A 23,120-nucleotide genomic window follows, 5' to 3' on the forward strand; every position below is an offset into this window, starting at 1 on the left:
CTGAGACAGCGACACTGAACAGAGTCCACCTGCGGCAGAGGTTCTAGAACAAGCCAGCCCTCCAGAAGGAAGGTTCTACGTGTAGACGGCAAAGGCAGTGAGTCTCACAGACAGCCCAATGGGCTGCAGTCGGCATTCGCCTTAGATGGGGACGGCGTGATGAGGCGGCATCTGGGATTGGCTGGGACTTGGTGCTGGGCTACCACTCGCCCATCAGGCTGGGGTGCTCTTACTGTGTTTGAAGTCCCCTTGGACCAGACTGATTCCTCAGATACAGGGGCTGCTTCAGGCCCAGTTGCTTCGGATCAACAGCACAGAACGTGAAATATATTTGTTGATTTGAGACTGGTGATGTGTCTGATCCCCTCTGCAGTCTTACTAATTTAAGAGAAGTGTGGTAAAGTCTGCTGTTGAGGCTCTCAGGTTTCTATTTCCAGTGCCTTTTTCTCCATTTGCTTCTTCCTCTGTCCCGTGTGCCCTCTTCCTGTTTTCCGCATTGCTGACGGCACTGTGGCTGCCGTTCCCTGGTCTCGGAGCCCTGCAGCCCCATCTGCCTACCCAGCCCCCAGCCCAGTCTTTCTTCAGCCTCTTGCATTACTTTTTAGGTCTCTTGTAAGTCATATTTTCTGGCACACATTCTTTTTTTAAAAAGATTTATTTTATTTATTTGAAAAACAGAGAGAGGTCTTTCATCTGCTGGTTCACTCCCCAAGTGGCCACAATGGCTGGAGCTGGGTCTCCCACGTGGGTGCAGGGCCCCAAGTCCATAGCAGAGAGCAGGATCGGAAGTGGAGCAGCCAGGGCTCAAACTGGTGCTCGTAGGGGATGCTGGCCCTGCAGGCGGCAGCTTTACCCACTGCACCACAGCGCCGGCCCCTTCTGGCACATATTCTAACGAGGAAAGGTCACAAAGATTTCACTCAGCTGGTTTCTGGCAGTTTCAGCTGTTCCTTGTGTGTGATGCTGGAGGCCCTCTGAGAGCAGTGTTGCAAGATAAGCCCTTGATGAACCCTTGGCACCATGGTCCCCGCCCAGCCCCAGGGTCCCACCCAGATCAGAGGTAGTTGTTTTGTTTTGTTTTGTTTTTTGTTTTGTTTAGTAATAGATTTATTTATTTGAAAGGCAGAGGAAGAGAAAGAGAGAGAGAGGTCAGTCTTCCATCCACTGGTTCATTCCCCAGATGGCCGCAATGGAACTGGGCAGATCAGGAGCCAGGCGCTTCTTCCGGGTCTCCCACGTGGGTGCAGGGGCCCAAGCACTTGGCCGTCTTCCACTGCTTTCCCAGGCCACAGCAGAGAGCTGGATCATGCGTGGAGCAGCAGGGACTTGAACCAGTGCCCACATGGGATGCTGGCACTGCAGGCTGCGGTGTCAAGAATGGGATCTTTTAATACCCTTTTAACCCCTAGCACTGATGGTTTCTGTTACTGAGAACAAAAATATTAGCAGAAATGTTCAGAACAACTTTGGGGTAGACTTCGGCTGCCGCAGCTGCCAGGGGCTGCGACGCCTGGTCCAGGATGCGCACCCAGGTTTGATTCCTGGCTCCAGTCTGGTTCCACCATCCAGCTTCCCTCCTCAGATACAGCTGTGTGTCATCTTTCTCACCGTGATCTTTTTTGCTTATTTTACTTTAAAAATGTACTGGAGAGCAAGTACAGTTTTAGCTGCCTGCTCACTCCCCAAATGTTTGCAATGCCAGGAAGGGGTTGAAACGGGGGCTGGGGGCTCCCTCCAGGTCCCACTGCTTCTAGGGTCTGTATTAGCAGGGAGCTGGAATCGGAAACCGGAGCCAGCGCTCAATCCACGCACTGTCGTGTGGGGCGTGTGCACCTTCACTGACGACCTAACCTCCAGAGCAGAACGTTCGATAGCAACCGAACCTAACCAGACCCTAACATCAAACAAACAAGACTCCACAGTGGAAATGGACTGTGGCTCCAGACTGCCCAGACTCACACCCAGGTCCGCCCTGGGGGGGTCACGTGGCTTTGGACGTACCACGTGGTTTCTCTCCTTTGCTCACCTGTAGGACTGAGCTGAAGGGCTGCTGGGATCGTTTGGCGTGGCCCAACCAAGGGGTGATGCTCGCTCACACCACAGCCACATGTGGTCAGTGCAGGGGACCCAGGCTGCCGGCATGGCTGCTGCATGGCCTTCTTGGACGCAGGGATGGACCCACTTGTGGGATCTCAGGGGCCTCCAAGGCCAGAGTGCACTCCCTCATCAGTGCAGGAGGCTGGTGAGCAGCCAGGGCTTCTGTCTCAGTTGCTGCTGTTGGAGAGGAAATAGTGACCACTCCCCTGCCCTGGACTCCCCGGGGCTGCCACTCCCTTGTTCTCTGCAAGCACCGCCTGCTCCCAGCCCTGGACCCTGGAACAGCCTGTGTGGCCCCCACCGTGCTCCCAGGGCACTGATTGGTTCCCTGGCCCTTGTTGCTGGCCACCGCCGTCTGCTGTGGGCCTGTGAATTTTTGCTTTCCAGCGTGCCGCCAGGCACCCAGGAGGCACTGCCAAGGAGCAGTGAGTGCGTGCCTGTGCCGCCAGGCGCCCAGGAGGCACTGCCAAGGAGCAGTGTGTGCGTGCCTGTGCCGCCAGGCGCCCGGGAGGCACTGCCAAGGAGCAGTGAGTGCGTGCCTGTGCCGCCAGGCGCCCGGGAGGCACTGCCAAGGAGCAGTGTGTGCGTGCCTGTGCCGCCAGTGCTGCATGAGTGAGCTGGCGATGCAGAGGCTGGTCTGTGTGCAGAGCCGCCCTCTGTCCTGCCCTTTGACCTGTCGTCCCCTCCTGAGACTCCTAGAGAACCCTTAGCCCTGAGCAGGGGAGTGAGTGGACACTCCCCAACCCCTCCTGGTGCAGGCTGGCTTGGTGGTGGGAGAGCCATGGCTCTCCTGGACGCAGGAGCTGCAGCTGCTGCAGCTGTGTGGGGACTCCCAAGAGCCCGTGTACATGGGGAACGGGTGAGGCTGTTGAACGTGTGCCCCCAGAGACTCCTGGGAGCCCGTGTACGTGGGGAGCGGGTGAGGCTGTTGAACGCGTGCCCCCAGAGACTCCTGGGAGCCCGTGTACATGGGGAGCGGGTGAGGCTGTTGAACGCGTGCCCCCAGAGACTCCTGGGAGCCCGTGTACGTGGGGAGCGGGTGAGGCTGTTGAACGCGTGCCCCCAGAGACTCCTGGGAGCCCGTGTACATGGGGAGCGGGTGAGGCTGTTGAACGTGTGCCCCCAGACTCCCTGCCAGGCTAGTGCTGACCCGTGCGTGTGTGCGCAGACCCGTGCCTGTACATCCCGCGCTTCGCCCACCTGCTGGAGTTTGGGGAGAAGAACCATGAGGTGTCCATGACGGCCCTGCGGCTGCTGCAGAGGATGAAGAGGGACTGGATGCACACTGGCCGGCGCCCCTCGGGCCTCTGCGGAGCAGGTGAGTGCCAGGGCCCTGTGACGGCGCCTGGACTCACTGGCCGTTGTGGTGTTTTGTGGGCTGGCTGTTTGGGCTGTGACGTGTGTTTGCAGGGTGGCCTTGCTCCCCTCACCCCAGACCCACAGGTCCGCAGCCCTCAGGGACTTCCTCATGCTCCCGGTTGGCCTCCGCAGGCCCTGAGCTGAGGGCTGGGACCTCCAGGCCCGTGGCTGCAAGCCCACGTTGCAACTCGGAGGCAGTGGCTGCTCAGGGAGTGCGGTTGACAGTGCGGCCACACGGAACAAATTCCTCAGGACCCTCTAGCCGCACCGCTGTGGCCACACCTCTGCAGAGTCCTGGGTGCTGCTGCTCCTTCTCTTGGTGCGTAGACGTGGCCTGGCTGGCCACAGCAGCCTGGGACCTGGAGTCCCCTGCCAGAAGCACCCCTCAGTGCAGAGGGCCCATGGTTTCCTCCCCTGCAGTACCTGCTCTTGGCCCCTTGTTACCACGTGTGAGCTTCACCAGCGTTTCGTGTGGAGTGACCTTGAGCTTACTGGCTCATTTGTTTTGAGGGCCACCTGGCGCTCTCAGCCCTCCCTGCGCTCTCCCTTTTGTAAATGGAGGTGGGGCCTGCATTTCCCCAGAAGCCCCCCCACGCAGCGTTGTGTTCTGGGAACAGTGGGTGCTGGCCTGCCGGCCCCCCTCTCAGCTGGAATGGCCGTGCCAGGTGCAGGTCTTGTGGCCCTGGTGACAGACCGTCTCACCCCAGGTCGCCATCCTGGGCCGCAGCGCCAGCGCCTGTCTCGGGCAAGGCTGGGCTTCATGGGCCCTCCTGTTCCTTCCAGCGCTTCTGGTTGCAGCCAGAATGCACGACTTCCGGAGAACTGTCAAAGAGGTCATCAGCGTGGTCAAAGTGTGCGAGTCCACCCTGCGGAAGAGGTAGGCGGCCCTCGGCCAGGACTCGGGACCTCCCAGGCAAGGCTGCTGCTGCCCCTTCCTGTCTGGCTGTGCCTGGCCTGCCCTGGTGGCACAGGCTCAGACGTGCTGAGGGCCACCCTGCCCAGCTAGGGCGTCCCCCACCTCCTGACCCCAGCGTCTCGGAGTTGGCGTGCAGGGTGCCTGGGAGCAGCAGGAGGGCGCTCTGACAGGCCTTCTGAGAGCCACGTGACCCGTCTCCCGGTGGACACTGCCTCTGCTCAGCCCTGTGGTGGCTCCTGGCGCGGGCGGTGCCTCGCAGGCCCTGTGCAGTGCCAGGTTGGCCTAATCGCTCCCGACGGGATGCAGGACGCTCGGTTTGCTGCTGTGTCTGACGGCTGGCAGACGTGTGATCACGTCTGATGGCAGTTTCCAAAAGCAGATGGGAAATTATTTTGCTTTAAATACTTGACTTCCATTTCTCCTTGAAAATTCTTGTTTTAAACATTCAGAAGTTTGTGTAAGATGTAGTTTTCGGTGAGAGTTAGGCAGGATGGCCCTGCTGTCGGCTGTGGGGGTTCTGGCTCCGCCTCCTTCGTTGCATCACGGCCTTCTCTGGGTCTTCCCGCCAGGACCCCAGAAGCCTGTGGGAATGAGGGTTTTTCTCCCAGGGACCTGAGGTGCGGACAGGATGAGGTGGGGCTGGAGAGACTGGCAGGAAGTGACGGCTGAGCAGGTGACTCGGTGCGGCCGGGGCCGACGGGCCTTCAGTACTTTAGGCCCGCACATCTCTGTCTCAGGCTCACAGAATTTGAAGACACGCCCACCAGCCAGCTGACCATCGATGAGTTCATGAAGATTGACTTGGAGGAAGAGTGCGACCCCCCCTCCTACACAGCTGGACAGAGGAAGCTGCGGATGAAGCAGGTAGCGCCCGCGTGACGCCGTGCTGGCCGCTCCCCTGTCCCATGTGTGTGTCTGTGCGTGTGGACCGCGGGAGGCCAGCCTTCTGCTCCCACAGAGCCCCTCCCCACAGCAGAGTGTTGGTTCTGGTTTTGCTCCAGAAGGCTAGAATAGAAAGTGTGGGTTCCGTGACTCGGCTGTACTGTGGAATATTCCAGAAGTTCTTGAAGCAACAGAAGTTGCGTGTCTTGTCTTCAAGGTCTTTGGGTCAGGCCTGGCCTGGGGGGCGGCTGCGCTGGTCTTGGGCCTTGCACAGCCTGCCCCTGTCTGGGTGCGTCCTGCACAGTTGTGGGAGGGGCTGCCTGCGTCCCACGTGCTGCCGTCCGCCCTAGGTTGGTGTGGGAGGCAGGTGCGGTCGCCTGGCGTGGACGCCGGTCACTGGCGCGTCTCACCTTTCTCTTGCAGCTGGAGCAGGTCCTGTCCAGGAGACTGGAGGAAGTCGAAGGTAACGAACGTCTTCCCAGGCAGGGGCTTCAGTGTCCCGACAAAGGCGGATTTTTTTTTTTTTTTAAAGACTTAATTTATGTATTTGAAAGGCAGAGCAACAGAGAAGGAGAGACAGAAAGATCTTCCATTCACTGGTTCACTCCCCAGATGGCCAGGGTCGGGCTAGGCAGCAGCCAGGAGCCTGGAACTCTGTCCAGGTCTCCCATGGGGGTGCAGGGGCCCAAGCACTGGGGCCGTCCTCTGCTGCTTCCCCCGGCCATCAGCAGGGAGCAGGATCAGAAGTGGAGCAGCTGGGACCAGTGCTCACATGGGAGGCCAGCGTTGCAGGTGGCGGCTTAAGCCACTGTGCCACAATTCTGGTCTCCACTTTTTTTTTTTTCTCCCAGAGGAAGAGAAACAGAGAGACAGAGAAAAAGAGCTACCATCTGGTAGTTCACTCCCCAAATGGCCGCAGTGGCCAGGGCTGGCCTGAGGCCAAAGCTGGGAGCTCCATCCTGGTTTCCACATGGGTGGCAGGGACCCAACCACCTGAGCATTACTGCTGCCTCCCAGGGTCCACAGCAGCAGGAAGCTGGGGTCCAGAGCTGGAGCTGGGGATTGAACCCAGGTCTCTGCTGTGGGCACCAGCGACCTCTCACCACTGGGCCACATGCCTGTTCCTTGTGCTGACTTCTTGCTTCTGACTAAGGTGAAATATCCAGTTACCAGGATGAAATTGAGATTGAACTCGAAAACAGCCGCCCAAAGGCGAAGGGGGCCCTTGCCAACCTGGCGAAAGACGGTGAGCTCTGCCCTGCCCTGCCCTGCCCTGCCCTGATGGCCTAAGCAACTCTAGGCCAGCGTCCCTGAGACTTCGGTCAGCACCTCCCCCTCACTGACCTTCGACCCGGCACTCCGCCCCCTTGCCCCACTCCTGCGCCTGGCTGCTGTACCTCCTGCTCCCAACACTGTGCTGAATGTCCTCCCAGACTGGCTTTGCTACTGCCATCCCTGAGACCCCAGGCCCCGCCCCCACCCCACGGCCTCCTCCCCTCGTGGACGCGTGGCAGTGAAGGGACACGTGCTCCCGGGATGCCTTTCTTAGTACAGAGGGGCTGCATGGTCCTCATCCTGTGACTGCCCACCTGAGCCTCAGGTTAGGAGCTGGGGTGCCAGTCGCCATGGCAGCAGCCCTGGTCTCTGTCCTGTTGCCCTCTGCTCACCAGAACTGGCTCCAGGCAGTGCCACGTTGTCGGGCGCTGTCGTCAGGAGGGGGTGGGCAGTGGACCCTCAGCCTCCTCTGAGCTCTTGGTTATTTTCGCACGTGAACTTTGGGGTCCCCTCCTCACCCTGCTCCGCAGAACTCTGTCCTTGTCCTGCTGTGTCTCCCTCCAGACCCCTGGGGTCTCCCCATGGGCCTGTCCAGGGCCTGCTGCCTCCCTGCTACCTTGTGGCGGCATCCTTCTTCCCTACATGCCTGCTGCTTGTTATTTGTGGATGGTGCTGATCTGGTTTTTTTAAAGGTTATTTATTTGAAAGACAGAGTTAGAGATTTTCCATCCTCTGTTTCACTCTCCAAATGGCCACCACAGTCAGGACTAGGCCTGGCCAAACCCAGGAGCCACTTCTGGGTCTCCCAGGTGGGTGCAGGGCCCCAAGCACTTGGGCCATCCTCTGCTGCTTTCCCAGGCCATATTAGCAGGGAGCTGGATTGGAAGTGGAGCAGCTGGGACTCGAACTGGGCACCCACATGGGATACCAGCCTTGCAGATGGAGGTTTAACCCACTGCACCACAACACTGGCTCCTCCTTTTTCTTTTAAATTGTATTTATTTATGTGTATATTTACGTATATATTCATGTGTATATTTGAAAGGCGGAGCAAGAGAAAGAGACTGTTTCCGTTTGCTGGTTCACTCCCAAGGTGGTCACAACAGCTGGGCCTGGGCTGGGTACAGCCAGAGGCCAGGAACTCCACCCAGGTCTCCTGCATGGTGGCAGGAACCCAGGCACTTGTCATCTTCCGTTGCCTTCCCAGGCTCATTAGCGGGAGCTGGATTAGAAACGGAGCAGCTGGGACTCAAACTGGCACTCCAGTAGGGGTGCTGGCGGCACTAGGAGCAGCTTAGCCCCCACGCGACGAGGTCGGCCCTGCATTCTCAGTTCTCTCTCACCTCTGTGCCCTGCCCGGCCCTTCAGCACTTGGTGAGTGGCGGTGGCCGTAGTGGCCTGTCCTTCTGCCTCTGTTAAGGCCTCGACTGCCCCATGGGGCACAGGGTCTGCTCTGCCAGGTGCCGTCCTGCTGCCCTTGCGCCTTGAGTGCCCTTGTCTCAGCAGCGTCTGCAGCGTGTGGACCACAGGTGCCCGTGACACCTCAGGCCTGTGCTGGCTCCTGAGGCCGTCGCCCTGTGGCACAGTGCATCTCAGGATACCTTTGTTGTTCTCTGTTGCTGTGGGCCTCTCTTTAAATCGTTTCCTTTACACAGTTTTCTGTTTCTCTCCCTAGCCAGGCTGCTGATGCTCCCTTGAAAGCGGCCTCTGCAGGTGCTCGGATGCTGGCATCGCAGGCTCAGTGCCACAGCGCCAGCCCCCTGCCTGCCTGCTGACTGTGGCCGGTGGACGGCTGCGCACGGCATGGCGGGGAGCCTGCTCCAGGCGTTGTCCTGCCATGGAGCACGTCCAGGTCTCGGCCTGTGTTCTCCCTGTGCCGGGGAAGGGAATTGTGGACGTTCAGGGAGACGTTTTCTGCTTTTGTGTTAATGCTGCCTGTGCTGCTGATGCTGGCTTCCCTTTGTACAGGTTCACAGCCAGTGTCTGAGAATGTGGGTGCTTGGAAGGAGGCGCCCCTGCCCCCCAGGCACGGAGTGGGGTCGGCGCCGTCTGCTCTGCTGTCACGGCTGCCATTGCTGTTACATGGTGCCCTCAGGTCTCTGGTCCGTGGGCCTGCCAGTGATGGCTCTAGCACAGAAGTGCCACCACCGCTCTCCTTGCTGGGGCTGGCATGGGGTTGGGTCCAGCTGTGCACAGGCCTGGCACCTGCCCTGCGCCCACCTCCACTCTCCTCCATCCCCTGCCCTGCGCCCTCCTCCGCTCTCCATCGCCTGCCCCGCGCCCTCCTCCGCTCTCCATCGCCTGCCCTGCGCCCTCCTCCTCTCCTCCATCACCTGTCCTGTGCCCTCCTCCTCTCCTCCATCGCCTGTCCTGTGCCCTCCTCCTCTCCTCCATCCCCTGCCCTGCGCCCACCTCCACTCTCCTCCATCGCCTGCCCTGCGCCCTCCTCCTCTCCTCCATCGCCTGTCCTGTGCCCTCCTCCTCTCCTCCATCGCCTGTCCTGTGCCCTCCTCCTCTCCTCCATCCCCTGCCCTTCGCCCACCTCCACTCTCCTCCATCCCCTGCCCTTCGCCCACCTCCACTCTCCTCCATCCCCTGCCCTGCGCCCTCCTCCGCTCTCCATCGCCTGCCCTGTGCCCTCCTCCTCTCCTCCATCGCCTGTCCTGTGCCCTCCTCCTCTCCTCCATCCCCTGCCCTTCGCCCACCTCCACTCTCCTCCATCCCCCGCCCTGCGCCCTCCTCTGCTCTCCATCGCCTGCCCCGCGCCCTCCTCCGCTCTCCATCCCCTGCCCTGTGCCCTCCTCCTCTCCTCCATCCCCTGCCCTTCGCCCACCTCCACTCTCCTCCATCCCCCGCCCTGCGCCCTCCTGCGCTCTCCATCGCCTGCCCTGCGCCCTCCTCTGCTCTCCATCCCCTGCCCTGCGCCCTCCTCCTCTCCTCCATCCCCTGCCCTTCGCCCACCTCCACTCTCCTCCATCCCCTGCCCTTTGCCCTCCTCCACTCTCCTCCATCCCCTGCCCTGCGCCCTCCTCCGCTCTCCATCGCCTGCCCTGTGCCCTCCTCCTCTCCTCCATCGCCTGTCCTGCGCCCTCCTCCTCTCCTCCATCCCCTGCCCTTCGCCCACCTCCACTCTCCTCCATCCCCTGCCCTTCGCCCACCTCTACTCTCCTCCATCCCCTGCCCTTCGCCCTCCTCCGCTCTCCATCGCCTGCCCTGTGCCCTCCTCCTCTCCTCCATCCCCTGCCCTGCGCCCTCCTCCTCTCCTCCATCCCCTGCCCTTCGCCCACCTCTACTCTCCTCCATCCCCTGCCCTTCGCCCTCCTCTGCTCTCCATCGCCTGCCCCGCGCCCTCCTCCGCTCTCCATCGCCTGCCCCGCGCCCTCCTCCGCTCTCCATCGCCTGCCCTGCGCCCTCCTCCTCTCCTCCATCCCCTGCCCTGCGCCCTCCTCCGCTCTCCATCGCCTGCCCTGCGCCCTCCTCCGCTCTCTATCACTCCCCTAGGGCCTGTCTTCTGTCTACCGTAGACTCCAGCTGAGTCGCCTGTTCCTCTGCATGGCCAGAGCAGCGCATCTGCTCGTTGCCCAGCCTCCGTGCCCCGGCTCTGAGCCGCAGGCTTGTGCTCTGTGCTGGTGGCTCCCTTGTTGCGGTGCACGTGTCTGTCCACGCCTGCCCTGACAATGAACAGACATGCTGTGTTCTCCCGCCGGGTGTTGGGGAGCACAGGCTGCTGGGGTGGAGGCAGCAGAGCTGTGGACGGGGCCTGGCAGCCTGTGTGGCCTGGGCCTGCTCCTGGAGGAGGGGCTCCCTCTGAAGCACCGCTTGCTCTTCAGGGCGGAGCTGAGCCTGTGTCTGCACCTCTGGAGGTAAACCTGGTTGGGCCGCTCGTCCCCACGTGGACGTCCTGCTCCCTGGGCATTCGAGGCATTTCTATTTATTTATTTGTTTGAGGGGCAGAGTTACAGAGAGGCAGAGCGAAAGTCTTCCATCCTTTGGTTCACTCCCCAGATGGCCGCAACAGCAGAGCTGAGCGGATCCAAGCCAGGAGCCAGGAGCTTCCTGCAGATCACCCACGCAGGTGCAGGGGCCCGAGGACCTGGGCCGTCCTCCACTGCTTTCCCAGGCCACAGCAGAGAGCTGGATCAGAAGTGGAGTAGCTGGGACTTGAACCAGCGCCCGTATGGGATGTTGGCACTGCAAGCAGTGGCTTTACCCGCCCCTTGAGGCGTTTCTAACCCTGCCTCTGGCCCTGTGCGGTGAACTTGGACAGGACACGGTTCCTGGACAGTGACCTAAACCACAGCAAGCTGTTTCAGAGCATCTTCCTCTTCTCAGTGGCGTGGGGGGGTCCACGGGCAGCTTACTGCCGTACCACATTCCTGCCCCATTTTTAGCTTTTTAGTTCTTTTCTTTTCTTTTTTTTTTTTTTTTTTTTTTTTTGAAAAGTAGAGAGACAAGCAGAGATCTTCCATCTGCTGGTTCACTTCCTAAATACCTGCAGCAGCCAGCGCTGGGTCAGGCTGACCCCAGGAGCTTCCTCTGGGCCTCCCATGTGGTGCTGGGGCCCAGGCACTTGAGCATCAGCGTCTGCCTCCCAGGGTGCACATTGCCAGGAGGCCTGCTCGGAAGCAGGGAATTAGGATTCAACCCAGGCCCTCCGGTACAGGAGACGGGCGTCCCGGACAGCGTCTTCTCCACTGCCAGGGCCTGCTCCTGAGATGTGGCTTTTTAAAGTTAAGTTGACCACTTGATAACTGTTAACAGCTTTATTAAGGTATAACACCCAGCCAACTGTACATGTTGAAAATGTACCCTTTGTGGCCAGCGCTGTGCCACAGCGGGTTAAAGCCCTGGCCTGCAGCACTGGTATCCCATATGGGCGTCGGTTCAAGTCCCAGCTGCTCCACTTCCAATCCAGCTCCCTGCTAATGTGCCTGGGAAAGCAGTGGAAGATGGCCCAAGTACCTGGGCCCCTGCACCCACGTGGGAGACCCAGAGGAAGCGCCTGGCTCCTGGCTCCCAGCTTTGGATCAGCACAGCTCCGGCCATTGTGGCCATTTGGGGAGTGAACCAGTGGATGGAAGACCTCTTTCTCTCCCTCTGTGTGTAACTCTTTCAAATAAATAAAGTGAATCTTTTAAAAAGAAATGAAGCGTACCCTTTGAGTTCTGCGTCCTGACACGTGCCACACCTGTGAAGCCCTCCTGCCCCAGGCTGCCACAGGGCTACTCTGTCACTGTGAGTAGTTGGGTCGTATTTTCTAGAGTGTTACGCTGCTAGGATCACGTATGTACTCTTTTCTCCTTGAGCTGTTCTCACACATTGTTTTCATTTTGAGTCGTTCGTCGATAGTTTGTTCCTTTTCCTGTGGTGTGAGGTTCCTGGATGGACTGGGGTGGTTCATCTCTTGTAGGATGTGTGGTCTCTTCCAGCTTGGTGTGTTAGGAACACCGACTGGCGGCCAGCGCTGGGGCAGAGCAGGTGCAGCCGCTGCCTGTGGTGCTGGCATCCCAGGTGGCACCAGTCATGCCCTAGGTGCGTTCAGTCCAGCTCCCCACAACGACCTGGGAAGGGCACAGAGGAGGGGAGGAGGGCCCGAGGGCTTGGGCCCCTTCGGCTGGCCCTGCCCTGGCAATTGTGGCCATCTGGGGAGTGCACTGGTGCGTGGAAGATCTCTCTCTCTCTCTCTCTGTCTTTCTAACTCTGACTTCCAAATAAATAAACTTTTTTTTAAGTACCTGTTGTGAATCTGTGTGTGCTGGTCTCTGTGTGGGTGTGTTCCAGGTGTGTTCCAGGCGTGTTCCGGGTGGATGTGTGTTCCAGGAGCACACGTTCCGTGTCTTGTTTCCGCGTGGTTCCTTGTGACTCGGTGCACGCCTCCCTGCTGATGGGCGGTGAGCCTGGTGGTTTTCTACATGTCCTTGTGGAGGTCTCCGTGCCTGTTTTGCCCGTTTGCAGTGGCTCTGTGTGTCCTGATGGGGCGGGGGCCGCAGATAAGCCCCGGGCTGCCTTCTCGGCCTGACGGCGCCCTCGAAGGCGGTGCCTCTGCGTCCCCGACCACGTCAGCAGCGTTCTGTGATTTGTGCTTTCCCTGTCGGGCCTGATCCAGGGCCACAAACACCTGCTCCATGCTTCCTCCCAGCTCGCCCACTCGGCCCATGGTGTGTGCACGGCTAAATTTTGCACCAAGTGTGGGGTGTGGGCAGAGGCTCCTCCTGCACAGGCGCAGCTCCCATGTGGACAGGGCCTCGTCTGTCCAGCGGTGGCTCTTCTCAGCCGTTCTGCACGTGGTGAGAATGCTGTCCCCAGAGCCGCTCTGGCTCTCTGCCCAGCTGACAGGTGGTAAGTGGGCCCTGTGTCCGCAGGCTCTGTGGAGGACACCACGTCCAGCTTATTTGGCGAGGAAGACACCGAGGACGAGGAGCTGGAGGCCGCTGCCAGCCACCTGAACAAGGACTTCTACCAGGAGGTGCTCGGCGGCACTGCGGGCAGCTCGGCCGGTGCCGGGGACCCCGAGGACGGCAGCAGGCCCCCTGCCCTGGAGTCCCTGCTCGGCCCCCTGCCCACAGCAGCCAGCCTGGGCATCTCGGACTCCATCCGCGAGTGCATCTCCTCCCAGAGTCGGGACCCCAGTGAGTGCCTCTGCTGGGGGCCCTGGGTGGGTGCTGAGGCTGTGCCTGTCACGTGACCTGTGTGGGGCGGTAGCCTTTGTTCTAGAAGGGTAGGCTTTGGTGCGTGCCGCCAGTGCCCTGCACAGGGCTTTGAGGGCTCAGTGGTCTCGAGGTAAGGAGCTGGGCATTGCTCTCGCCCAGGACACTGACAGTCTCATCACCGTCACGGGACACTTGCTCCTGCCATGGTGGCCCTGGCTGGCTTGAAGAGGTGGCTGCTTTGAGCCTGGGGGTATGTTGGTCGGGCTTGGAGTCGTGCAGGGAGCAGGACCTGTGCCTCTCGTCCCCTCCTCATTTCTCTAATGTGGGGGGAGAACCTGGGGCCTTGGGCGCTGGCGGTACCAAGGAGCCCTGAGCAGGATGGAACACGGCACCTGTGCCACTCCCGCCTCCTGTTCTTGAAGCTCTCACTCTGCTCCTGGGAGGGCGGGGCCCCAGCGGCTCCAGGAGAAGTGCAGGTTGGTCTGTTGCTGTTCTCGGCCAGGCCAGGCCAGGCCAGGCCAGCCTGGGCGCTGCAGCGAGCACTGTCCTCGCAGGCCCTGCCTCCTCCCGGGGCCGGCCCGGGCCTCTGCGTGTGGACACGTGTTTATCAGGGCCCCTGGATGCAGCGCCCGCTGTGAGCAGGACCTGGGTGCTCACACACAGCACTGGTCAGGCACGACAGACGGCCCCCAGGCAGACAGGTGCACAGTGACCCCATGTAGAAAGAGGCATTTCTGGCCAGGCTGAGAGAATGAGGGCAGCCAGGCAGGCCACAGAGGGTCACGAGGAGCAGGCTCGGGTCTCAGGTGTGACAGCCTACTGTGGGCGGGGCTCAGCCGAGGACCACGGGGTGACAAAGGACTGTGGGGGACCTTGCTGAGGCTGGGCCTGGGCTCCTAGAATCCTGTGCCTTTTCACCACGTTCCTGCCGGCACCGCGATGGGACCGCACCCCCCATGCCTCCTCCTCCGTGGGCTTTTCCTGCTGAGTAGGACGACAGGGGCACCCGCAGCCGCACTGCTCTCCCTGGTTTCCCTTAGTGCCGGCTCGTCACTCGGTGCTCTCGTGGGGAGACCGTGAGGGAAGGGCAGGACTTGCTGGTGCAGAGGGAACCCAGCTTCTAGAAGCTCCTTGGCCCAGGTGGGGTCTGTGCTCCTCCAGGCAGGCTGGCCCTAATGAAACCAACGTTGCTTTCCTTGCAGCCGATGCCTCGGGGGACGGCGAGCTGGACCTCAGCGGCATCGATGACCTTGAGATCGACAGAGTGAGTCACCCTGCGCCCCCTCGCCTGCCCAGGAGGTCAACTGTGGTGGGCTTGGTCTTCCCCCAGTGCCAGGGCCTGCTCTCGCCTCTGACCTCTCAGGGCCTCGTGGTTCCCCGGCTCCCCAGGCGCACGGGTGGTCTCATGGTCCCCGCAGGCTTCCTTGCCCCAGCTTTGGCTCCACAGTGGCCTCAGGTACTTCAAACCCTTCCCCCAGAAGCCAGAGCCACCACTGGGGACACGGCCTGTGGCCCAGGCAGACCCTGCAGGGGCCGTCTCAGTGGAGGTCTGCATGGATGGAGTGTGCTGCAGCATCCGGGCCCCGAGTCCCAGGCGTGTGGCCTCCACGCCTCATCTCAGTGGCACCTGGTCTCTCAAGCAGCGAGTCTGTGGCCGCCTGTTGCCCTGTTGACCTCTCTGGGCTCCATCCCTCCATGGGGACTTGGCCCTGCACCTGGGCTGCAGGGTTCTGGTGTGGCAGGGCTGTGAGCGCCTGGGAGGGTCACGGATGCCGCCTGCAAGGTTGGCTTTGGAAAGGACAGAGGGGCAGCAGGTCTCCCCAGCTTCTCCAGTGGCAGCCCGGTTTCCTCCCTGACCGAGGCCGCCCGTGCGGGAAGGGCACTCACTGGCCAGAGGCCACAGCGAGCCCTGGAGTGTGGAAGGGTGACGCTGAAGCCCCTCCTGTGCCCCTCCCAGTACATCCTGGATGAGTCGGAGGCCCGGGTGAAGGCTGAGCTGTGGATGCGGGAGAACGCGGAGTACCTGCGGGAGCAGAAGGGTAAGCGCCCGCCCTGCCCACTGCGGGGGCCCCGCGGCCCCGGGCCTCGCCGACCCCGCTGACCCCACCACTTTCGTCCACTTCTAGAGAAGGAGGCGAGGATAGCAAAGGAGAAGGAACTCGGCGTCTACAAGGAGCACAAGGTGGGCGCCTCCGGGTCTCTGGGAGGAAGGCGCCCACGCTGGCCGCACACCAGCCCCGGCATCACCGCGCTGCCCGTGCCCTCGGACCTGGGGCCGGGCTGAGTCCAGACCAGCGTCCTCGGTCTCTGGGGCCAGTGTGCCCGGGTCTCCTCCGCTCTGATGGTGGTGCTTCTCTGCTCTCCTGCTGCTCCGTGCCCGTGGGGGGACGTCAGCCACGTGTGACTGAGCTGCTGTGACAGAGAGGAGGCAGAGAGGCTGGGTGCAGAGCTGCCCACGCAGGAGGGCCTCTGGAACTCGGTGTCTGGGAGCTGGGGGCCCTGAGCCTCCACCCCACACAGCTGCAGCTTCATGCTTCTCTGGGTGCCTTGCTTTCCTCACCAGAGGGGCATCCAGGATGTGAGGTGGGGGTGCCAGGGTGGCCTGAGGCCAGCTGGTGGGGCTCAGCACAGGCTTCTTGCCCCAAGGAGCCCCCTGTCCACAGCTCAGCTCCCAGGCCGCAGTGCAGGGTGGAGGACTGGGGCAGGACCTGTGTCCTGGGTGATGCCCCTGCTGCATTCCTTGCGAGGCCTGGACGCAGCTGGGGACCCAGGTGGCTGGTTTTGGGCATGTTGATTGCCGTCACTGCTTGGTGGCCCTGTGGCTCCTGGGCTGGCCTCCCGCCATGGCCTGGTTCCCTGCTGATGGCCAGTGTTTGCCCTGAGTGAGATGTGACTGGAGCAGGCTCAGCGAGGCCTGGTCTCAGAGGGGAGAGGGGAGCGGCCCCTCGGAAGGGCTGGGAGGACCCCACCCCGTGCCGTGCCCTCCGCTCCTGGCGGGGGCACTCTGGTAGCTCAGAGTCCGTGGTTCACAGGGACCCTGCTTTTGTGTTTCAATGAAGCCCAAGAAGTCTTGCAAGCGTCGCGAGCCCATCCAGGCCAGCACAGCTGGGGAGGCCATCGAGAAGATGCTGGAGCAGAAGAAAATCTCGAGCAAGATCAACTACAGCGTGCTGCGGGACCTGGACAGCCCGCCCAGGGAGGCCGTGCGGCCGGCCGCCGCCGGGGGCAGCTCCAAGAAGCTGCCTCGGAGGAGAGCAGCAGCCAGCAGGAGTGGGGCTGACCCTGGGACCAGCGTGGGAAAGAGGTACCCTGCTGTTCCTCGGGCTGGGGCCGGGGCTCCCCTGGGCCTGCAGGCTGTGAGCTGGGCAGGAGGCTGTAGCCCTGGGCGGTCCTGCGGCATCAGGCTGTGCTCTGTCCCAAGGAGGCAGCGGGGCACCGGGAGAGGCACGTCCTTGGCCTGGCCAGGGTGTGCAGAATGGGAGAAGAGCCCGCCACAGCCAACTCAGTGCCGGCTCCACCCAGGGCAGGGATGTGAGCGAGGCCGAGGGGACAGGGTGCGGGGATGCGCCCCTCAGCACCCCGGCCGGCCCGGCAGCTTCCCGGGGGCCCCCCAGCCCTGCGCGGTTGGCGGTTTTCCTCATGACTCACGTCAGAAGCAGAAATATTTCCGCTGGCGTTTTTTCCTCAAATTGGACCGAACACCTGTTGGTGTGCAGTACTTTGCTGTGCCTTGGGATTCGTTTTTTTTTTTGTTTGTTTTTTGTTTTTTGGTTTTTTTGACAGGCAGAGTTAGACAGTGAGTGAGTGAGAGAGAGAGACAGAGAGAAAGGTCTTCCTTCCGTTGGTTCACTCCCCAAGTGGCAGCTACGGCCGGCGCTGCGCCATTCCAAAGCCAGGAGCCGGGTACTTCCTCCTGGTCTCCCATGAGGGTGCAGGGCCGAAGGACCTGGGCCATCCTCCACTGCCTTCCCAGGCCATAGCAGAGAGCTGGCCTGGAAGAGGAGCAACTGGGACAGAATCTGGCGCCCCGACCGGGACTAGAACCCGGGGTGCCAGCGCTGCAGGGGGAGGATCAGCCTGGTGAGCCATGGCGCCGGGGGTCGTTTTTATTGACGGATTTGGGAACGCTGTTCTTGTATGGAGGGAAGCACCTGTGGGCCCCATTCGTCCGCCTGCTGTTCAGCAGGTGTGTCAGCAGCATGGCACGCGCGAGTTGTTTGCGTCATGCTTCTGTGCGCCCTCTGGGGTTTGTCCTACTCGGGCCTTTCCTGCTGTCAGCTTGTGGGAAAGTCTGCATCGTTGCCTCTGATGCTTTCATGGTTTGGTCGCAAACCGAGTCCTTGATCCACCTGGAACTTAAGACCCGCCCACGCGTTCCGGGCCGCCAGGCAGCTGTGACGGACCACTCCTGGACCTCTGCTGTCCAGGGTCCACCAGCTGCGACTCTGCTGGTCGTTGAACGAGCGTTGTTTAGCCACGACCTGTTTTCTCCTGGGAACCAAGAGTCCTGTCTGGACCAACTGCTCCCCACCAGCACTTGTTTGTTGTTGTTGTTGTTTTGTGTGTTTTTTTTTTAATTTGAGAGGCAGAGGCTTACAGACAGACAGGAGCTGCTCCGCAAATGCCCACAGAGCTCGGGGCTCGGGAGGTGTGGAAGCTGGAAGCCAGGAACTCCCCCTGGGTCTCCCACGTGTGGCAGGGCTCCAAAGACTAGGGCCGTTGCCACTGCCTCCCAGGGTGTGCGCTAACAGGAAGCTGGAGTCGGGTTGAACCCAGGCGCTCCAGCTGGGACCGCGGATGTCCTAACCAGCGTCTCAGCTGCCAGGCTGAGCGCCTGCTCTCACCCGCCACCGGCACCTTGAGGGCCCCCTTTCGTCCCAGTTCCCCTACTTGCCAGGGTGTCCTGGTGCCCCGGGCTCCATGAGGGCTCCCTGTGGAGTCCTGCGGTCCTTTGTCCCTGCAGAAATGCGCGACCTCTGTATGTCCCCTCTGTTCCCGACAGCCCTTGGTGGTGCTGCCAGCGGTGGCCGTGCCACCAGGGCTTCACCTGGCATCGCTGCTGTGTTGGAATGTGGCACGTGGGGCCGGCACGGTGGCGCAGTGGGTTAAGCTGCTTCCTGCGATGCCAGTATCCCACATGGGCACTGGTTCGAGTCCTGGCTGCGCCACTTGTGATCCAGCTCCCTGCTAATGGCCTGGGAAGGCAGTAGAAGATGGCCCAAGTACTTGGGTCCCTGCACCCACGTGGGAGACCTGGAGGAAGCTCCTGGCTTGGACCTGGCCCAGCCTTGGCCATTGCGGCCTTTTGAGGAGTGAACCAACAGATGGAAGACTTCTCTATTTTGCTGTCTCTCTCTCCCTCGCCTCTCTCTAACTCTGCCCTTGAAATAAATAAAATAAATCCTTTTTTTGGGGGAAAAAAAAAAAAAAAGACTGTGGCATCTGCAGGGAGCCACGGCTGAGTTTGTCTCTTCCTCGCCCCGTGCTCACTCTGGTCCTGTGGTCCTGGGTGGTCCCCAGGCCATGGAGATAGCCGGGGTGACTGCGCAGTCAGCCCTCAGGCGTCCAAGAGCAGGCATGGGCGGCAGCGCTCGGCACCTGCCTCTGGAAGGTGAGACCCAGGCAGGCCCAGCAGCCACACTGCCCCCTGGCCCTACTCCCATGCTCCCAGGTCCCCCCAGGCTGGGCTCCGGCCAGGCTTCAGTCAGGCAGGTTTGGCCCTGGCCTTCCATGTCCTACTAGCCAGGCTCAGCCTGCTGCTGTCGGTCGGTTTATTTATTGTCATCTGTATGAAAGGCAGAGCAACAGAGAGAGAAGTGTTCCATCTGCTAGTTCACTCTCCAAATGTCTGCAGCAGCCACAGCTGGGCCAGGCTGGAGCCAGGAGCCAGGAGCACCGTCCACGTCTCCCCTGTGGGTGTCAGAGGCCCAAGCTCTTGAGCCGTAGCCACCTTCTGCCTCCCCAGGCCATCAGCAGGAAGCTAGATGGGAATAGCTGCAACTTGAGCCGGCGCCCCCGTATGGGATGTGGGTGTCCCGTGGTGCCAGCCCCAGAGGGGAAGTGTGCGGGCCAGCTCCCAGCTCCTGCCCCAGGCCTGGCAGCTTTTGGCTACTGCCCTCTTGACTGGGGTGTGTGTGGGAGTTGACTGGCACCGTCAAGACCATCAGAGATTGGCAGTTGAGACACAGCGCTGGTTTGCAGGAGCAGTGGGGACAGTTGCCCCCCGGCTGCCTGGGACTGACCCGTGGACGGTGCTGGTTAGGGACTTGCAGACTCTTCTGTGAGGCCTGACCTGCCAGCCTAGGGCTAACGCAAGGTCACACAGAGGTGGGAGTTGGGCAGCACCCACGACCACCCGAGTATGCCCAGCTCCTATGTTGAAGTGTTCTGTGGTCACCCATGTGCTGCCAGGTTCTTTCTCCATGTCCCGTATTCGTCCACGTTCTAGCTGAGCAATGCCAGTCTTGGTGGGGGACAGCAGGACAGTGCAGGGGAGCACTGCTATGGGTGGGGGTGTGGCGGTGGCATCAGGCTGGGAGGGGACGGGTAGGCTCAGTTCGCAGCACCCCCTCCCTACTCGCCTTCCTTTTTGTCCCCTCCTGGCCCCCCGCAGGGACGGTAGAAGGAACCAGTGGCAGGTGTCATGGGGGAACTAGACAGGGGTCTCTCAGGTGGCTGCTGCCCGAGACCTCAGGTGTTTGTCCAAGGGGTGGCAGGAACAGACTGCTCAGAGCCTTGCCCACGCGGCTGCAGCTGCACCGTCAGGAAGGGAAGCAGCCACTGTAGCCTGGGTGTGCCGCAGCCGTGTAGTGTTCAAACGCTGGTCGGCGGGAGGTAAGCGCCATCCCACTGGATGCAGGTTGGCCCTAGAACCCAGCTTCTGCAGGAAGCACCGCAGATCTGTTGACCAGAGCAGCGAGGGGAGAACGAGGGCCCCGGCGGTCAGCAGGAGGCCTGTTTGGCCTTGTGAAGTGGACTCCTGACTGGCAGGGAGGGTGGGGGCCGGGTCAAGATGGACGTGTGGTGGACGAGGGCCCGTGTCAGGAGATCCAGCTTTTCTAGACAGTAGCACCCGGATGGTACTTGGAGCTACCAGGTGGACAGGAGCATTGGGAGTGGGTCCTTATGTTTCTTGGGTGGACACCAGCAGGCAGGTGTGGGCTGAGGCCTGGGCGGGCAGTGGGCAGGTGTGGGCTGAGGCCTGGGCGGGCAGTGGGCAGGTGTGGGCTGAGGCCGTGTTGTGCTGTCTTTCAGACTGAGGCCTCTGCTGTCGACACAGCCGGCTAAGAAGGCAGCCGTGCGAGAGGTACGTCCTCCTGTACAGCCAGGGCGGGGCTGCAGGAGCAGCTGCCCCCTTCCTGGGAGCACGGTCGGCCACTGTGCTCTAGCACTGGCCTGTCACGGGCAGGGAATCTGGGCTCCAGCGACCCGGGGTGAGCTGGCTCCCACTGTGGGCCTGGTGCTGGCTGCCCAAGCAGCACGTGCCCTCTGGCCAGAGCGCGGCCCACAGGACCGTCTCCCCCAGGTGCCCAGGTATGTGGATGTGCGTGGGAGAGCCTGGCCCCTAGGCCTAGTGGGAGGCCTTCCTCTGGTAACGATCACCGTGGCCGGGGACAAGAGGGTGGGTTGTGGTTCCGGCACAGCCTGCAATGTAGTCCCCAAGAGGCCAGAAGGGGCCAGTGGGTCCCGTGGGGCAGAAGCGTTGAAGGTGCTGTCCCCCTGCTGGGGGGAGGCGGGTCCTGTGCCACTCCCTCCCCTTCCTTGCAGGCCTCGCTCCCAAGTGCCCCCGCCCTTGGAGCTGAGCCCGCTAGGCCGGCTGCGGTGCTGGTGGAGAGCGGGCCGGTGTCGTACCACCCCGACGAGGACGCAGAGGAGGAGGACCCCGAGGAGGAGGACGGGGAGCCGTGCGTCAGCGCCCTGCAGATGCTAGGGGGCAACGGTGGGTGGCGGGCCCCACTCAGGAACTGGGCACTAACCCTCTCCCCAGCAGTCCTTCAACCAAGACCTGTCGGCATCAAACTGAATTTCTCTGGGAAGAAATTTGAACCAAGACATTGGCAGATTGGCCATGTTGGTTTTCCAGCCCTCTCCAGTACTGGAGAGGAGAGCCCAGGATCTGAGAGGCCAACTCCTAGGACCAGCAAGGTTCCCTCTCCGAGGGCCGTGGTCCTGGGCTTACCAGGAAGGCTGCCTGACAGGGTGGGGGCAAGCCACGGTGGACACTGCTCCCTGGTGCCCCCAGGGAGGGGCCCAGGGCCCTGCTCTGCACACCAGCCCCGCCCAGCCCGAGGCTGTCCGAGAGGAGACCAAACTAGTGGTCCCCGTCGGTGGCCAGCCTGCGTGTGAGGCCAGCAGGGCTGGAGCTGGGCGTCGGGGCTGCCACGTGATCCCCCACGCTTTACATTCACAGATTATGGCTGTGACGGTGATGACGACGATGGCTACTGAGGTGATCGTGCAGAGTCCGGTGGTGGACCCCAGGCGTTCTCGTCAGGGAGCAGATGGAGCCCCGGACCACAGCTCACAGGTGGTGGCCTGAGGCTTCCGTGACGAGACCGGCGCCGCTCAGCCCAGCTGCACGCGGCCTCTGTGTGCTGACTTGGAACCACGTTTGGAGCAATGTGAGGAATACTTACCCAGCGGGGGCACTGGGCCGGCCTGCAGTCGTTGACTTACGCAGGAACCCCTGAAGATGGTCACACCGTGTCCCTGTTGCAAGGGAGCCGGGTGGCCCTGAGCCCCGGACCTCACACCTGGTCCTGCCGTCAGGCACGCTGGGCCCTCCTGTCCTCCTGAGAAGCACTGAGCTCGGCCCCATGGGGTGTGGGGTGTGGAGCAGGTGCAGCCTCCAGCAGCTCCCGCACTTGCTGACCCTCAGCCAGACTCCCGGCCTCCCCTCCAGCTAGGGCCCACTTGCTGCCGGGCAGTGCTGGAGCAGCACTTGTCCACCTCCAGCCCGGGCCTGGGGAGTCTGCACCCAGAAGCCCCCACGGCTGCCAGCACTCAGTCGGTGAGAAGTGAGAAGCCAACGGCTCCCCTGCCCCAGTGTGGGCAGCCAGAGCCAAGAGCCGTGGAGCCTCCAGCCACAGAAGAAGGCCGTGCTGGGCCCTGAGCTACCCAGGCCCAGGCCTCCTCGCCAGCAGACCCAGGGACCCTCAGGAGAGCGTGTGTGTGGCGGAGCTGTGTCTCTACCCTTGGCCTCTCTGGACTGGGCTCGGTTCCTTGCTGCTGCTTGGCCCCCGACAGGCCAGCGTGCTGCAGACAGCGCACTGGGGATCCCGAGTCCTGGTGGCCAGGCCCCTTCCCAGCCACCGCCTGCCCCTCTGCCGTCACCCCGGGGCCTGCCTCCTGGGGCTTCTAGAAGTCTGGTTGGAGGGGCAGATTTAGAGGAGCAGAAAATCCATTACGTGAGCAGAGACTGACTGAGGCTGTTCCTTGTGGCTCTGTGGCTGCGCCGCGGGAACCCTGCAGGGCACACTCTGCCATCAGTGACGCTCCCACAGGGAGTTCCTTTGCCCGTGGGGCCTGCCCGTTGCTGTGCCTCAGATGAAGAGCTGGGCACTCAGCTGTTGGGAGGAGATCGAGGCCCCGGGGACCCAGGAGCACTGAAGCAGGCAGAGGGACACCCAGCCCAGGCTGGGGAGAGCTGAAGCCGGCCAGCCCTGGTATGGGCCGTAAGTTTGTGTCTGCCGTGCCTGCTGGGGCTGGGGCGAGCCTGTGTAGTCGTGCAGCCCGCCATGGGGTTCCAGCAGTGAAGGACGTAGCGGCCAGAGGCACCTGTGCTGGCACCAGGGTGGGCGGCAGCAGGTGACTGCTCACATGTGGGCTGGGAGCTGCAGGGACCCCAAGGCAGAGGGGCTCACTGCCTAGGCCAGGCCAGAGGGGAGGTGGGTCCTGCTGGACGGAGAGTCAGCGGAGTGCCGCTGGGTCCTGTCAGGGAG

At 62.0% G+C, this 23,120-nt stretch overlaps 1 protein-coding gene across 3 annotated transcripts in view; it reads left to right on the forward strand.

The window, feature by feature from the left end:
- The window catches only part of BRF1 (BRF1 RNA polymerase III transcription initiation factor subunit), a 63,383-nt gene extending 40,787 nt beyond the window's left edge, over window positions 1-22,596 (forward strand). For all 3 annotated transcript variants that reach the window (XM_062181790.1, XM_062181791.1, XM_062181792.1), the window contains 13 exons: window positions 3,266-3,415; window positions 4,240-4,333; window positions 5,110-5,236; window positions 5,678-5,717; window positions 6,408-6,500; window positions 12,892-13,158; window positions 14,382-14,443; window positions 15,137-15,218; window positions 15,306-15,361; window positions 16,239-16,483; window positions 20,434-20,485; window positions 20,947-21,118; window positions 21,590-22,596. In XM_062181790.1, coding sequence (XP_062037774.1) covers window positions 3,266-3,415; window positions 4,240-4,333; window positions 5,110-5,236; window positions 5,678-5,717; window positions 6,408-6,500; window positions 12,892-13,158; window positions 14,382-14,443; window positions 15,137-15,218; window positions 15,306-15,361; window positions 16,239-16,483; window positions 20,434-20,485; window positions 20,947-21,118; window positions 21,590-21,627 — 1,478 coding nt within the window. In that variant the 3' untranslated portion in view covers window positions 21,628-22,596. The remainder of the gene's footprint in view (window positions 1-3,265; window positions 3,416-4,239; window positions 4,334-5,109; window positions 5,237-5,677; window positions 5,718-6,407; window positions 6,501-12,891; window positions 13,159-14,381; window positions 14,444-15,136; window positions 15,219-15,305; window positions 15,362-16,238; window positions 16,484-20,433; window positions 20,486-20,946; window positions 21,119-21,589) is intronic.
- Window positions 22,597-23,120: the final 524 nt, after the last annotated feature.

The sequence above is a fragment of the Lepus europaeus genome, chromosome 22, assembly GCF_033115175.1.
Source record: "Lepus europaeus isolate LE1 chromosome 22, mLepTim1.pri, whole genome shotgun sequence".
Taxonomy (NCBI): Eukaryota; Metazoa; Chordata; class Mammalia; order Lagomorpha; family Leporidae; genus Lepus; species Lepus europaeus.